Here is a 17,515-nt window from a genome sequence, read left to right as displayed (position 1 = left end):
GTGAAGCCTAAATATCATACTGTTTAACAGTTTACATTTACATTTAGCAGACTCTTTTATCCAAAGGGACTTACATTGCATTAAACTATGTTTCTGAGTATGTGCAATCCCCTGGGATCGAACCCATGATTGTGGCGTTGCTAGCGCCATGCTCTAACCAATAGTTTAGGAATAGGAAAGTTTAATAATCTAATTGATCAAGTGGCATTCCGGCAGTGCTGATATTTAGTATAACACCATTGGGACACTGTTTGTTTTATTTCTCTTGTTTATGCTGTTTGTGTTTTGCTCAGTTGATCCGGCTTGGGCTGCATTTAGATTTTTTGTAGGAGTGCAAAAAATAGACAAAACAACTGCTTTTGTTTAGTATGAACTTCGAGGTTTTTGGTAATTGGTAAACTGAAGTGGTAATTCAGGACAGCTTACTTGATGTACAGTATATTGCTAAATTATCAATACAATAATTGCGAAAAGAAGAGAACATTGGATCGCTGTACTGTATTTTTGTTGATTTCGCAAACAAGCTTAAGATGTAAGGTTATAGAGAACTAGAGGAGAAAATACTCATCTACATGTTTTTGGACACGTTCCCTTGTTGTTGCAGCTAAAAATAAAATCAGGGTTAACTCCCTGCTGCAAAAAAGCTGTCCCATACACTCCATCTTCTGCTATGTGTGTGTGTGGAGCCCAGACTCCCACTTCTGTGCAGGTGATAAATGAGTAAAAGAGGTGATAGATCGTGAAACAAAACAGATTCATTGCTATTGTGGAACCACAGGTCATGTTGTCCTCACGCTCAGATTTCATACAGAGTGAGGTAATATTTAGAGAGCACAACATACTATAGACCAGCAATCACGTTTTTATTTTCAATAATAATGTTCTGTCACATTACTAAGGACACTGGAATAATGGCGTTTCAGGGATGAACTCCCTTCTTTAAACATCACATTTTAATTTCAGTCAGGGAAAGAGCACCGGCCCATCAGTCCAAGTCTGGACCAGTCCAAAGAGAACTACAACAAAGTCTTTTGCATTTATTTTATTAATAAAGACGACACTACTGATCCACACTGAATAAAACCTCTGGCTGAGTTCAGAAGATGCCTTTTTGTGTTTTTAGCTTTAGATTATTTCAGAAAATCTCTCTCCCCGGGAGCACGTCTCAAGTCTCGCGCTGCTGGATTGTTAAAATTCCTGTCATGGCTTCCTACCTGTAGGCAGACTTTTCAGACATCTAAGACATCTTCAGTTAAACAGTAACTTCAATAAGATACGTTTCAGTCAAATTTCCCCACAGACATTTTTAATATAAAAAAACAGTAAATTGTATAAAGGTGCAGGGGCATTTTAAAAAAAACATGCAGTTGTTCACCTTTGGAAATCAGAGGATGTACTGAATTAAAAATAAATTAACTGTTAACACATTTCATGCACATGCCTTTTGTGTTTATTATCTGCATGTAAACACTGGCCCTAAAAACTGTATAGACTGTTTCATCGGATGCACGCACCTGACCCGAAGTTAACTTCTGGTGTGTGTTTGGTTACAATATAATGTAGTAATAATAATAATAATAATAATGTTATTTAATTTATATTAAATATTTATATCACTATTTTATTGTAAATTAATGAAGTTTTAATTTTGATAAATTAAATTATAACTACTCAACAGTGTTTGATTCTTTGAGGAGGTCTACTGGAAGTTAACTTTGGGCCACATAACGTTTATTTATGTTGTTGACTCTGAAATAGTCTACACACTGGCCCTAAAAACACAAAAAAGAACAAATATTATCAGCACACAAGAAATGCTAGAGCAAACTGAGAAGGGTAATACTTTAAATCAACTCATCCCAATGTCATTTTTTGTGGATGTATGAAGTTTGAGAACCAAAAAGTATCCATATCTATATTTTTATTTTTACCACTAATATTTTATATATAATATGTTATATGTTTTATTTATTATATTTAATATAAACAGCAATGTTATGCTAGAAATTAATTATTTTGAATGAATGTCACTATTGATCATTTGTTATTTAATATCCACACATTTTAGAAGTTGTAAAAATGCATTAGGTCATTGAAGAACGTATCCAGTTGATCATTTTTGTTATGATATCCGCAAGTGCCCAAATACTGTTTGGGACACACTCTTTGTGTATATGTGTCTGTATTCATATGTTGAATTCATGTTGGGCACAAGGTGAAATGTTGAACATGTTTGGATGGGGCCCACAGCAGTGCTTTATTTACTTGTTTACTTTACACCAGTCATCTCACATTTGGGGGGTTACTCATAAAAATTTGATAGCATCTTAAATTAACCATCTGCTGTTCCTTTTCCCTATTACATTTGATCATGCCAGGAAGTTTAAGCTGCTTAGCAAACACAACTGATTGAATCTTTTAATGGATTGAAGCCATGGTGTGGAGTTAGTAAATTAGTTTAAGTGTTTAATTATATCAGAAATACTGCTCTTCCTTTCCACTATAAAATGCCTAATGAGGCACCAAGAGAAAATATTGCGGAGTAACAAGATACTCTGTGTTCTGTACAACCAAACATTAAGCATCGCTATTGTGCCCTTGAGCACTGCACTTAACACATAACTCCTGGTTGCTGTTACATGACACCCTTGTTTTCCCAACCTCATTTTCCCCTAAGGCACACTGCATTATGAAATCAACTTTCATTGTTTTATCAGCTAAAATGAGATAAACATAGACCTCTATGACTGTTAGACCTCACATAGGTTAGATGATCTAAGCCTGGGCGCCACTGTGTTGAAATATTGGCGTCCTGTACCTACAGTAGTCAGTCTGTTATTGGTTTATTGTCTCATTCGGTAATTAGTTTTTATAAAGGGTTATATCCGGTAGAACAGAAATTGATGGATTAAAGCGTAAAAATTCAGAGTGGGGGAGAAGGGGATTTCAGATTAATATGTGACTCTGGACAACAAAACCAGTTTTATGGGTCAATTTTTCGAAATTGAGATTTTTATATAATCTGAAATGTGAATAAATAAACTTTCTATAGATATATGAGTTGTTAAAATAGGACAATATCTGGCTGAGATACAACCGTTTAAAACTCAGGAATCTGAGAGCGCATAAAAATCAAAATATTGAGAAAATTGCCTTTGAAGTTGTTAATCAGGGGCACTGTGGCAGACCATCCACTCACAAAAATAAAGTTTTTATATATTTAAGGTAGGAAATTTACAAAATATCTTCATGGAACATGATCTTTACTTAATATCCTAATGATTTTTGGCATAAAAGAAAAATCGATAATTTTGACCCACACAATGTATTTTTGTCTTTTACTAAAAATGTTCCCGTGCTACTTAAGACTGGTTTTGTCATCCAGGGTCACATATTAGTTTTCATGATAATCAATAATGTAGGCAAAATCAATAATGTAGGCAATATTTCCCATTGTAGGTTTATTTTTATCAACTGAAGTCATTCGTTGAACACTGTAAACCCCGATAAGTTAAGATAACTCAAAACATTTAAGGAAACTGATTACCTCATAATTTTAAGTTGATAACGCAATTCTTTTGAGTGAAGAACACTAAACACAAGTATAGTAAACTCAAAATAATTCATCTTGAATAAACTTCATTTTTCATTATTTCATTTTACATGTACTTGAGTTTCACTTATCAATGTTGTCATGAAGGAACAACAGCCAATTACAGCTGTAGCATTACCAATGTAATGCCTTCAGATCAAACACTTAAAATTTGAAATGAGTCTGTTTTCCTCCTAAGCAAATGCTCTACTCGTCTACACAATGGTAACCTCATTAAAATCACTAATGTCACAAAACACTTTAAATAACAGAATAGAGCAGAATTCTAAACATTTATAAGCCTCCTCCCATTGTAATTTTAATATAAATACATAAAATAACACTTTCGAGATTTACTTCCAATTATCCAGTCCACACAATGCATGCTGGGAATCGCTCTGACGTCATTGGAAGATATAATTAAAATGTATTATTTTTGTGAGCCTGGAACTCAAAATATTAAAATGGTTAAACACACTTAAAAGTTGTAAGATAAATGAACTTTTTCACAGTTTTGAGTACAGTTTGCTTATTTTTAATGAGTAGATTATACTGTTCAGGAATATAGAATGAACATGAAATAACATATTTTTGAGTTTTGATTAAAACAAATGAAAAAATATATAATTAAAGAATTGTTCACAATATTTAATACATTGCCCCAATGAAGCTGTGACAACTTTCATGATAAGAATGTACGTTATTGTGTTTTATTTTGTTCACTTGCTTGCCATTATGTATTATGCAATACAATGTGATGATTTTTGATGATGTGATGAATACTCCGTTCTAAAATAGATTTGAGCTAGATTTGAAACCAATATACTAGTACTGCTAGAAAAAACAAGACTTTGTTTTGGAATTTTAAGACGAAAATCGCAAACCGTATACTGTACTATTAAAATACAGTATAACCCTGTGTGACAACTAGCTTCAGTCTCCCTATACACATCTACTCACTTCCCACATGTGTGTTTTTGACAGTGTATTACTGGTATTTCTTGGTTCCATTTCTGAATAAAGCCCTTCATGAATAAAATACACCGCCCTCAAACACCCTAAATAATTCACCTTTTCACAGATATCAGCCGATCTGTCACTCTGCGTGTCAAGCGTCTATATGTCACTGGCCCTGGGTTGATGTGTTGGTCCATAGTTTATTATAAACGCCATATTATAAACTGTAAAAGTGCATGAAATACATATTCCATACATTATTATATATGTGACCCTGGGCAACCAGTCTTACTGTATGTGTCAATTTTTCGAAATTGAGATTTTTACATAATCTGAAAGCTGAATAAATAAACTTTCTATAGATATATGAGTTGTTAGAATAGGACAATATCTGGCTGAGATACAACCGTTTAAAACTCTGGAATCTGAGAGTGCAAAAAATCTAAACATTGAGAAAATCGCCTTTGAAGTTGTTAATCAGAGGCACTGTGGCAGACCATCCACTCACAAAAATAAAGTTTTTATATTTTTAAGGTAAGAAATTTACAAAATATCTTCATGGAACATGATCTTTACTTAATATCCTAATGATTTTTGGCATAAAAGAAAAATCGATCATTTTGACCCATACAATGTATTTTTGGCTTTTACTAAAAACATTCCCGTGCTACTTAAGACTGGTTTTGTGATCCAGGGTCACATATGATCATTTTTGCTCATTTATCCTGTTGCAGAATGAAAGCTGTGAAACAAACTGGAGATGCAGTGAGTGATTTTACCCTTTTACCAGGTAAGTGCTTCTCTTTATTACTCATTTTATAAAAATTACTCACCAGAGCACAGTACATCTCCGGTGGGTCTCCACACGTAATGTTGGGTGGGTCCAAAGACACTCGCAGGTATTTGGTCATGTCGGTTGCTTCAGGTTGGCAGGCCATATAGTGCCAGTCCAGGCGGTCTTCTGTGTACACCTGGGATTTACAAACGTCATAGTGCCCCCATGAGGCCGGGTAATGCTGCATGGCATGACACCAGCTCACCCATAGGGTCTGTAGCGCAAAAACTAGTAAGTACATGGTTCCCCCTTTCTTCTGATGCCTCATTAAATGGATTCTGATATATAATAAGCAGGCAGAGGGTGATGAGGCAGACAGCCTCTGTGCTAGCACTGAACTTTAATGGGGGAAAGAGGCTGGAATCTGTGGCAGCATGCCAGCTTTGACTCAGCGTCTTTAGGCCAATCTAATTTCATTCATTTGTATCTGCGTGCGCGATTGCGTTGTTTTGACAATGTTGCAGTAAGGTGTGGATATTAATTCCTTCTCGAAGCCATTCGTGTGGGCCATTTCAGGACATCCTCTCGTCCATCTCTATTTCTTGCGTGTCCTCCAAAGTCTGTAGGGGATAAGAACAAAAGGAGAAGAGAACAAGAGCGTGTCAGTGAAGGAGGTTCAGGATTAGTGTTGCGCGTATAACGAGGAGCCGGTTGGGAGAGGTGAGGAGGTGCGGGTCAAGTGTTTTCTAGAGCCCAGACAGATTTCATCGAGAAATATCCTAAAAATACCTGCTTATTACAGAAGACAAATAGCCAAACATCCCCGCAGGCACAAACAGACCATCTAAGTCTGCAGATCTCAACAATCCCTCAGCTCTTTGAAATTTCAAGGATTCTGTCCTAGTGCGAGGCAGGCGGTGGAGGAAAGAGGCCAATGTCGTTTTTTTTCTGGAAGACTGTGTGCATACTTTATGCTTAAAGGGATACTTCACCCAAACATGAAAATACTGTCATCATTGACTCACCTCTGAGTTGTTCCACATCTGTATACATTTCTTTGCTCTGATGAACACAGAGAAAGATATTTGGAAGAATGCTTATAACCAAACAGATCTTGGCCCCCGATGATTCTCATAGTAGGTTTTTTTTCTTCTGTTGAACACAAAAGAATACGTATAAGCATTCTTCCAAATATCTTTCTCTGTGTTCATCAGAACAAAGAAATGTATACAGATTTGGAACAACTCGAAGGTGAGTAAATGATGGCAGAATTTTTATTTGTGGTTGAAGTATCCCTTTAATAGACATGCATTCATTTTAAACTCCTATGTTTTGATTGAGTACTAGAGATTTCAGATGATGTAAAATAAAATTAATTTGTAAACTTCTTTGAAGTTGTTTTGAATTTCTTCAGTTATGAATGATTTGAATGAATCAAAACCCAGTTGTCTGAAATTATTACGGAAACTGTATCCTTTTAGAATCTTTTTTTGCAAAAGTTCATGCCTTAAAATGATAGTTCACCCAAAAATAAAAATTCTGTCATCATTTACTCACCCTCAGGCCATTTCAAACCTGTGACTTTCTTTCTTCCGCAGAACACAACAAAAACATATATTTGGAAGAATGTTGGTAACCGGCACCCATTCACTAGCATTGGTTTTGTGTCCATACAGTAGCAGTGAATGGGTGCCGGCGCTGTTCGGTTGCCAACATTCTTCAACATTTCTTCTTTTGTGTTCTTTGGAAGAACGAAAGTCATACAGGTTAGAAAATGATGACAGAATTTTAATTTTGGGGTGAACTATCACTTTAATAACCGGTCCACTTTTACGCAGTAACCATAAATAGTTAAAATCTATAATAAAAATGTCTTTTATATGCATAAACATGACGATTGATTATAAAGGAACGTGCAGTTTTCAGAATGCACTCGATGCTAATTTTCATCATATCCGTCAAAATGAGAAATCTCTGATAGAGGGGTATGGTTGACGTGATAAGATCCATGCCCCCTCAAACTGGGGACGAGCCATGATAGATGAGACAGAGGAGCCACTAAATGTGCTCTGTCAATCATGCTGACGTCTAACAAGGAGCCAATTACCACGTTCAGCCCCTGGCACGGGGTAGGATGTGATTAATAAGACATTGCTGTATAGCCGTCAGCATCACGGGTTTCATAAAAAATGTCAGTAATAGGACTGAAATAGTGGCTGCTCTACAGCACAAGAACAGGCGGCGAGTTTAAGGCGGCAGTCATGGATAGAAGAACAGATAAGGGTTTGGTCCGATATCACACAACTGTTTTATCAAATCTAACCCATAAGGGTTCGGTCCGATATCACACAGCTGTTTTATCACACTCCTAATCCAGATAAAGCGTCAGTCTCCCAGTTCTGTGATTGGGTTACTGTAGAGATGGGAGAGACATTTTTTCCATGCACTTAACACTAGGAATTTGAGAAGTGTGAGCTTATCAGGCTTGCATTAGAGAGGAAACTAATACATCTGAGGGAGATAGCCGAAGTATGAGAGCTTCCTGGAATTTTCACGAGATGGATTGAGACAGTGGAAGCATTAGATCATGGCAAATAAATCAAGTTTTTCCCCCTCAAATCAGTCAGGTATTTCCATACCTGTACTGAGCAACATACTGTATAACATAACAGTGCCTTTCATTACTATATGTTATCAGTCTCGTCTGAGAAATTTCCGTTTGTTTACTGCAGAGAGCACACAGTAAAATCGCCAGTGTTAAAAAAAGTCAAATTAACACTCACAGTGTATATATAATCCACACTCTCAAAGTGTGGATTATATAAACACTGTGAGATTTAATTTGACCCTTTTTAACACTGGCGATTTTGCTGTGCAACATGTCTTTTTTAACATCAAAATTTAGGAAAACGAGGGCTTTTGCTACAAAAAAATAGCATGAATGTTTTACAAGTGTCCCATATGTCCAAAGAGAATGTGCTGCTGATTATTATTTCATTCATCCTCTTTAAATCAAACCCGCTGAAAACACCCCCCTGTGTCCACTTGTATTTTACTCCCTAGGCAACTGAAGCATACCAAAGTGTTTTTAAGTCAGCAGACACTCATACCATATGGCTTGCGTTGGCTACAGCCACTCAGGTGCCCTGTGAAACCGCTGTGAATACTTCTATTCAATGGTCTTTCCACCAGCAGTGTTGTTCCTCATAGTGTCAATGCTACTGACATGGCTTGATCGTTCATGCTATTTCTATAATCCCCGCTGCCACTGCTCTCTCTCTCTCTCTCTCTCTCTCTCTCTCGCTCTGTGCTTTACACAGGCTGATTGTTAAGAGTAGAGCTGTCCAGGTGCTGAAATTGAAACAAGTCTTAACAGTTTAGCACCTTTCCTGTGCAAGTAAGCTTTTTAAAGGTGAAGCTTTGTTTACTGTCAATCTGACAGAATTAGCATCTGCTTTGGTGTTAATGATGTCAGCTTCAAAACTAGATTTATTGTTATTTTCTTTTTTAGGAAAGTACACTGCTAAAGTGTATCCTTAACAAGTGAATGAAAGGCACTTTTAAAAGGCACCAATGCTTCCATGAACGCTTGTGACCGTCCGCCTGTCACTTGCTTCCCATCGGACCACATTCACCAGAAATGCATGCATAATTGAATGCCTCTTTCCTGAAAGGTTTGCATGCTCTGACACACAGACGAAGCGCCGTCTAGAGTGCTACTTGAATTCCTATAGTGAGCTGCGGGCGCAGCACTGAGATCACGTACTTCCAGTTAACTCCATTGAAGTAAATATATCCATTGAGCCCCAGTTACGATGGAAATGCATGGCAACTAAAAAATACCATTATGTGATAAAGCACATGCATTCAATTTGGGGTCTCGCCCTTTTTTATTTCCTTGTAATACAATTATAACGTGCGTCATGATAAATGGCCGATTATACTAGATGAGTAGATAAAGTGCAACAGGAGACGCACACGTCTGCAACTAAACGAACTATACTGAGACAAAACTGTTTTAACAACAACAACAACTAGACTTATTCTCTAAAAACAAAACACGTTTAAGATTAGAGTAAAACGTCTAAACCATACGCTCCTGAAACTCGCTCGTAAAGCATTAGAAGATCATTAAATAACACGGGCGTGCGAAAGTGAATGTGCGATTTTAAGCAGTCCCACAAAAAGGCTGTTAAAACAGTGAATATCTGATACAATTGTAAGGGTAGGTAACATGATGCACTGCACTCATTGCATGTTTAAAACCAACAACGCAATAAACTTTATTGCACTGTAATCGAGCAAAATGTTAAAGAATAAAATAACTTTGTACCTGTCGTAATTGATAGTGAATCTGCGTGAACGTTTGCTCGGAATATAGGCTACCTGTAAATTTATCAAATCTTTTGATTTGTGCAACACATGCGAGTGACCGATATAACCCACCTTGACAGGTTTCCAGACTGAATGCATCCACTGTATGAAAACGATCAAATCCTGTCCCAGAAATTCAACTCCCAAATAACTGCCGGAGGAATGCGCAGGTTCCCCTACACGTCTGTCAACTGTTCATCAACCAAACTGAACTCTTACACAAGGATATTTCAACATACTTATATGAACTCGTACCGTTTTGAAAAAGATTGCACAGCACCTCGTCCCATTAAACGAGTTATTAGCTAAACTTTCAGTAAAATACAGGTTCTCTGTTCTTACCCATCCTGCCTGAGAGAGAACAACTAACATGCTTGAAAGCGTCGATCTCCAAATGTAAGTTTGAGGGAATAGAGAACCGTATTGAAGCCCCACGTCGGAGCTCTCCGCTGGGTCCTAAAGAAAACCACTGCCGCGACGATGTTTAGGCTGCTAAACCGGTTTTTCTGTTAGATATAAATATGTGTATTATGCTGGCTATACAAAATTTCTGGTCTTTATACGCGCATTTCGAACGTTCAAAAGCTCGTTTATATCTAAGAAAACTAAAAAAAAAAGAATTTTGGTTTGCTTAACATCAGCAGGGTGAATTATTTTTAATGGCTATTTCGGTGCTTATTACATATCATATAAAAGCGCAATTTAAGGAATCAAATTTGCTTGCAGTTTTCTTACATGCCAGATTATACCTTGTAAGAAGAATTGATACAAAGCAGTTGCTGGTTACTGACCTTTTCGTTTTCTTTAAAATACCCCATATCACACAGTAAATGTTGCTTTTCTTGCTTATGAGAAATATATAGCGTTCGTTCCCTTTGAATGGTTGGAGCAGAACAGAGTTCACAACAGCGCGCGCGATGAATGATCACTAGTTATTCCACGTGCACGATCTGCTCAATTTATGATCTGCTCTTCAGATTTAAACGACTTCAAGCATTTTCGTAATAATGAATGTCCTTATATAAATTATAAATGATAAAATATATTGATACGTTTGAGGTAACATTCAAAATTAGTTAGCTTCTTTTAACCTGACAACCACATAATAAAACAACAGTCATTTATTAGAAAATGTTAGTGAGTGCAGGTTTACTCTCTGTTTAGGGGTTGAACAGCTTCCACACCACCAAGCTAAATTTCATAGAAGGTTTAAAAGAAAATGTAAATTCGGTACATTTCTTGACATCAATAATTTATTATTCCGTTTCTTTGATGTTGTAATAATATTACAATAATAATATTACAGTAAGTAACTGTGTGTTTATATGAGAGCGAGATAGGTGGGAGTCATGATTGATTTGTACTTTTAATCGGACAAGCTCTAGTGTATTTGGAAAAGGATTGTAAAGGTTTTATCTCCAAATGCTTAAAAATGTCTGTCTGTGTCTGTGCTGATAGAGCTTTTGTGTGTGACCTCACAAACACGCATTGTTATTGATTACCTAAGCCATTTATATGCAACATAGCCCTATAAACCCATTAAAAAGTTGCAAGGCAATTTCCATTCTGATGAAGGGGATTTAACGCAGCCAAGACCCGAATTAACATTTGACTGAAGTACACAACTCTGAGCATTGTAGGTTGCAGCCTTTGTTTGCAGTTAGTGTTGCCATGAACTTGACATTTCTATTAAATCTTTGATCTTTGAATCAGCCTTACATTCACACTAGGTATCGGCCTGACACATAATTCAAAGTCCTGCAATTGTGTTGTTTGCTTTGATTGGATCAGGAACACAGGAACCACTGAAGCCCATACATTTTACCCTGTTGTTTTCATAATTGAGTCTCTTTTTTATTTATTTTCTTATCTATTAGACTTGCTTGCATTGTTTGCCTATAACTCCCTGTTTTGGTTAGACACCTGTTGGTGAACTGAGAAGTTGTTTTGAGTTCTGTTCAGCGGTTTATTGATAGCCTCAAAGAGAAGCCCACCTGCCATGGCTTTTATCAGCTACAACCTCCCACGCAATGTTAGCAACAGAGTAGAGTTTAGACATCTGGGAGTTGTAATGTTTTTCTTGCTTCACTATGAGCAAGACCAAAAACTTCTTGAAAACACATCACAGATTCAAACAATACTAAAACGCTGCATAGGCACTGTTCCATTTCCCAGCAGCTGTTTTTATTTTATTTAAATGACATATGCTGTCCTTTATTTGGTAATGTTATTGGATCGTTGCTATGTTTGATCAACAGTAGTATTAAGGCACTGTATCTTGATGATTTTGAATGTTCAGTTTGTGTGTATTAAATTTTAAGGTCATAATTGTGGCATATAATAATCATTTATTGTACTGTGTAATCTATGGTATCATTTTTTGGAGCAGAATCAAAATAAAGTGGCATGTTGAATCCGGCTGGAGAAGAGCAGGCATCATGCTGATCTCTCAAGCACCTGAGCCATACTGCCTGCTATGATGGATGCCATCATTCATTTTGACGAGTGGAATATTTTAACACTCATATTCCCCTGGATCCTTTCATTCAGGGCTGGTTTCATGACAGTAGTTTGATAACTTATTCTCAAGCTCAACATATGTTTCATTACATTACCGTCTTGTTGGTTTCAGGCTTTTTGATGTGGCTTGATGGATAATGTACAGTTGCATGTACACAAACCTGTCATTTCCTGTTATCCCTTTAATATTAGTATATGTGGTTATCATTAATTGACTAAATTAGCGCCCCTACTGGAAGCAGAAGACAACAGCAAAACTTTTTTAATCTGTGTGATAATCATCGATTCTTATAGTTCAACTGGTATAGCACTGAAACTTTGTGACATCCATCACCCTTTTTATTGCTGGTACATTGAAAACAAATAAACACAAAAGTGAAGTGGACGTATGTTGCTCAACACCACTCATCATTTAAATGCCCGCGAGTAGTTGACCTTGAATGGGTTAAAAAGAAACCAAAGTACTTCCGACAATACAAGCATTATAATAGGTAGAATTAAGAGGATGTCACCTGTTTAAATAATGAATGAAGACGCCACAGTCGAGGAGGGCTGATTGCAGAGTGCATTTGGAAAAAAACAATGGGATTTTTCCATGCAGCTCTCCACACAGAATAGATATTCAACAAGCCGGTATATTTAAACACTATCACTGAGGCTTGTTATTTTTGTGGTTTTCTGGTCTATCGGACAAATGAATCAGTAAGATGTATAAATGAATCCGTTACAATGAAATGAATCAGCAACGTAAACAATACAAGCCTGATGGGATTGTAGAAAAATACCAGCATGTTTTAAAAAAAAAAACAGGGGGGGTTTGATTAATGTCTTGATTAGACATTCTTAAGACACTCTTGACATAGCCAGAGAAAGAGCATCCTACGTAGTGCACTTGAGATTATAACAACAGTATTTTCTGTAACTGTGACCCGCATGCGTAAATTATATTACTAAAGAATGAGATTATAAGTAGAGCAAATTACATGAGAGTGGATCTAGTGTTGCTTCCATGGATTTAAAAACTTCCAAAAATATTGCATTTTGTCCTATTTTTACCTGTTAAACAATTTTGAGTGTCTGCTTGAAAGAAACGCTGAAATACAATCTACTACAGACACAGAACATGTAATTTTTCCAGGCCGTTCAAAGCTGTATGAATACCATGTGATTCTGACAACACTTTCCTATATTAGTTTCTTATATTAATGACCTCATTAGCTCACTGTGCCCATACATTTGTCACAGCAATCATTGTGCTATAACTGTTCATATATTCAGATTCATTCATAATTCACCCACATGAACTATATAGGGTGTCCTTCTGACATTTATTAATTGACCAAATCCTTCAAACATTCAGAACAGATCAATTTAACCTGTTATCTGTAGGCATATCTCTTTATTTACTGAAACACATGGCATGCAAAGACTAGACAAGGATTATCACACAAGTAAGATTTGTAAATAAAGACAGGTTCATTATTTGTGTCAGACTTGTCAAGAAATTGTCAAAAGGACAAGTATAGACCTATCTCTGTTCACGATAAATTGTTGATGTCAGGCTTTGGTCTGAACTTAGCAGAAACACTTAATCCTGAAGAAAAGATGATGTTGCCAACTTCATTCTCACAAGAGCTGCTTTGACAAGCCTCCATGTTCCAATTTAGAATAAATCAGGGATTAAACTCTGGTCTTTGATGCACTCACTTACCTCAAATTACATGCCTGTCTCTGATGCCCTTTTTGTGTGCCCTTCAAAGAAAAAGATAAGCCAAACAAGCTTGTGCTCTGTTGCTCACTGGGAGCTCTGCTTTCAAAAGCCGCTTTGTCTGTATTTAGGGTGTATTAAGATGGTGAGATGGTAATGCTTATCATGGTATCCTAGTAAAAAGGAAAAATCTCAGGCTAGTATCTTAACCACAGTTTATACTTTTAATGTTATTTTGAAGCTAATACAAAGGGTGTTGTGGTTTACCAGTGATGGGTAAATCAGTCACATTGGTTCTGGTTTTTGGATGTATTTTAATGGTCCCGTGTGTGAAATTTAGCGGCATCTAGCGGTGATGTTGCGAATTGTAACCTCACTTCCCCCTTCCCCTTTCTTTCGAAGTACGGTGGCTGAGACAGCACTAAGATGTCGTCATGTTTTCGCTTCTTTGCCGAAGGAGATAACGTATTCACGAAACGCGCTCTGTGGAGCAGTTTGTCCGGGCTACTGTAGAAACAACATGGCGAATTCCATACATCCTCCAGAAAACTATACATAGCACCTTTAACAGTTTATTAATGAAGTCATGTAAATCAGCTGCGCTTTAAATTGCTGTGGATTTTATGGACATTTGTGCTATTTAAATGAAAACCACAGTTTCTTACAAAAATAAATCCATCAATGTTGGTCACAACCCAAACCAGACAAGTTCAGGGATGTTTAAGCTGCTATGTTATATCACTCTCTGTCAGTCTAATGGGGAAATGAGTCAGATTCAGATACTGTTCTCTCTGATGGATTGACAAGTTTTCCAGTGGAATAATACTATGGTGGTCTGCTTTCTTTTCCATTCCTTCCAAGAACAGCCTTTGGTCAATTTTTACCAGAGCGATTGAGGTGTCTGAAAGACTGAGATGAATGATTCTCATTCTCATTTAGCAGGACGAGCTATATCTCACATCATGTTGACTGAATACTTTGGATTGTGTCACATTCTTATGATGTATGAGCTTGACAAAAATACTTTCAGAACGTTATAAAGGTGACTATAGTGGCCTTATCAAAAGTGCATTTGCTATCCTGTCAAGTACAAATTTGCTCCCTCTTGCCACAAGATCAGCGGATTCTGTAGCGGTCTTTAAGAATCGGCTAAAAACACATCTCTTCCGTCAACAACTTGCCCAACATCTGACCCATTAATACAGTCTCCTACTTCTTTTCGACATTCCTATCCCCCCTAAAAATTCTTAGCTTCGTATACTGTGACAGGCTGACTGAGATCAGTTGTACTGCACCTATGCATTGTTGTTCTTTTGTTGCACAAATTGCTTCTACTGTTTTTCCCATACTTCGTACGTCGCTTTGGATAAAATCGTCTGCTAAAGGACTAAATGAAAATGTACTACAAAATAATTTACCTTGTGTCTATTTCATAGTTTTTAGTAGTCTTTTTTAGGGACTTGCTGACACTTACTGTTGGGTTAGAGATTTGAATTAAATTATGGATATGCATTACAATACAATCCAGTGTTTACTGTTGAAGAGAGGGAAATAGTCAATCATTGCGTTCTGTTCTGCCTGTGACATCCCAAAATTCTGGATTCCTATCAACATAATGTATTTGCATAGTCCTGGTGTATAAGCAATAAGTTCTAATAATAACAATAGCTGTTGTTTATGTTCATTATTATTATTGTAATGTTCAGTGCAGTGCACTGTAAAAATCATGTAAAAACATTTTTTGGCAGCTGGGGGCGCCATAAAAAAAGAGTAAAATCATTTTTTTCAAGTTTTTTTCACGTTTTTGTTTTTCTTGTAAATTAGCAGTCCTGTTCTGTAACCTGACGTTTTTTTATTGTAAATTTTTTTACATTATACGTGAAAAATCTGTAAAATGATAAAATTCTTTAAAATTACAGTTTTTTTACTGTAATGTTGTCTCACCAGTCAGAGATATGATGCAATTGACATGAGGAGGCATGGCTTTTTCCAAAGCTATTTTGCCACTGCTAGCCACTACAAAATTTTATTAAATAAAGCTAAAACCAAATTATGCCTTCATTAATTAATGCTTCAAAACACAGATCTAAATGTTGTTATATTTTTCTAATTTAGTCAAAAACTGATTTACTGACAGACCACAAGAGTTTTTTATTAATTAATTTTTAATTAATTATTATAAAAAAAAAAGGGGCAGTCGTGGCCTAATGGTTAGAGAGTCGGACTCGTGACCAGAAGGTTGCCGGTTCGATTCCCAGGGCAGGCGGGTAACGACTGAGGCGCCCTTGAGCAAGGCACCTTACCCCTACCTGCTCCCCAGGCGCTGCAGTGATAGCTGCCCACTGCTCCGGGTGTACGTGTGTTCACCACTTGCTGTGCGTGTGTTCACTACTCTCTGGATGGGTTAAATGCAGAGGTCACATTTTGGGTATGGGTCACCATATCTGACTAATAGGTCACTTTCACTTTCATTATGCTAATTCTCTGTATTCTGCTGCCAACTCATGTGTAACATGGCTGTGAGAGTCACTGTTAGGCAGTGTATTTACACCAGAGGGGGTTTTAATCCAGATCAGAGTCCATTTACTATTCTGATATGGTGAACAGAGCCTCAAATCACATATTTTCTAATTTTGTGAGCATGTCAACCAGCATTTACATCAATACTTAAATCGTTTCACTTTAATGAAAATCTTTATTGAAAAGAAATCCCTATTCATTAAATGGCTGTATTAAAAAGCGATTTTTTTCCTTTTGTGCAAATGTAGTGGAATGACATGTTATCTAGATGGCTCTTTATGATTTAAAAATGACCTATTATCAAACAAATCATCATAAGTTCTTTGTCCCAGTTCCAATCTTGCTATAATTATCATGGCAAGCACATTACACTATTTTTTCACTGAGCAACCGCTTAATTTCTTATTTCTTCTAAATGGTGAGGAAACACAGCTCCATTGACTTCCTCTTAAAACTCTTTAAAAGTGTGATTCATCCAAAGTATGTGTGGATGAACAGTGACGCTGGGACAGAGAGAGAGAGAGAGAGGGAGATGAGATCAAGGTCATCGCTGTCTTAAACGAATGAATCATGCATGTCCAGACAGCAGCAGGATGACTGCAGCACCTGACGTTCACATCGTGATGAAATGAGATGGCTGACATTTCATTGGTCATAGCAGTGGCACAGATACACTTCTAAAGTCATAAGAAAAAGTGTGCTGTGCTTTATACTTTACAATCATGTTCTACATTATGCACTACAGTACAAGTTACTGAGTTCTGTGTAATTTTTAGGTGCCAACTCTAAACTCTAAATCTAAACCTGGCCCATATTAAAGGAATAGTTCATCTTCAAAATGAAAATTCTGTCATCATTTACTCACCCTGTTGTCATTCTAAATCTGTGTGATTTTCTTTTTTCTGCAAAACACAAAAGAAGATTTTTTGAAAAATGTTGGTAACCAAAAACCGTTGGTCCCCTTTGACTTCTATTGTATGGACACAAAACCAATGCAAGTCAATGGGGATCAATGGTTTTATGTTACCAACATTTTTCAAAATATCTTCTTTTGTGTTCTGCAGAAGAA

At 36.7% G+C, this 17,515-nt stretch overlaps 1 protein-coding gene across 3 annotated transcripts in view; it reads right to left on the bottom strand.

Annotated features, from left to right (window-relative positions):
* The window catches only part of LOC130554859 (netrin-G1), a 75,087-nt gene extending 64,487 nt beyond the window's left edge, over positions 1-10,600 (bottom strand). Inside the window, exons 1-2 of one of the 3 annotated variants that reach the window (XM_057334734.1) lie at positions 10,490-10,600; positions 5,383-5,944 (exon numbers count right to left, since the gene is read on the bottom strand). In XM_057334734.1, coding sequence (XP_057190717.1) covers positions 5,383-5,652 — 270 coding nt within the window. In that variant the 5' untranslated portion in view covers positions 5,653-5,944; positions 10,490-10,600. Of the gene's footprint in view, positions 1-5,382; positions 5,945-6,349; positions 6,371-9,770; positions 10,079-10,489 lie in introns of those variants that run through there. The other 2 variants (XM_057334733.1, XM_057334735.1) reach the window with 2 other exon arrangements.
* Positions 10,601-17,515: the final 6,915 nt, after the last annotated feature.

This window comes from Triplophysa rosa, linkage group LG5 (genome assembly GCF_024868665.1).
Source record: "Triplophysa rosa linkage group LG5, Trosa_1v2, whole genome shotgun sequence".
NCBI classification, from domain to species: Eukaryota; Metazoa; Chordata; class Actinopteri; order Cypriniformes; family Nemacheilidae; genus Triplophysa; species Triplophysa rosa.
This window is presented reverse-complemented; position numbering and strand designations above follow the sequence as displayed.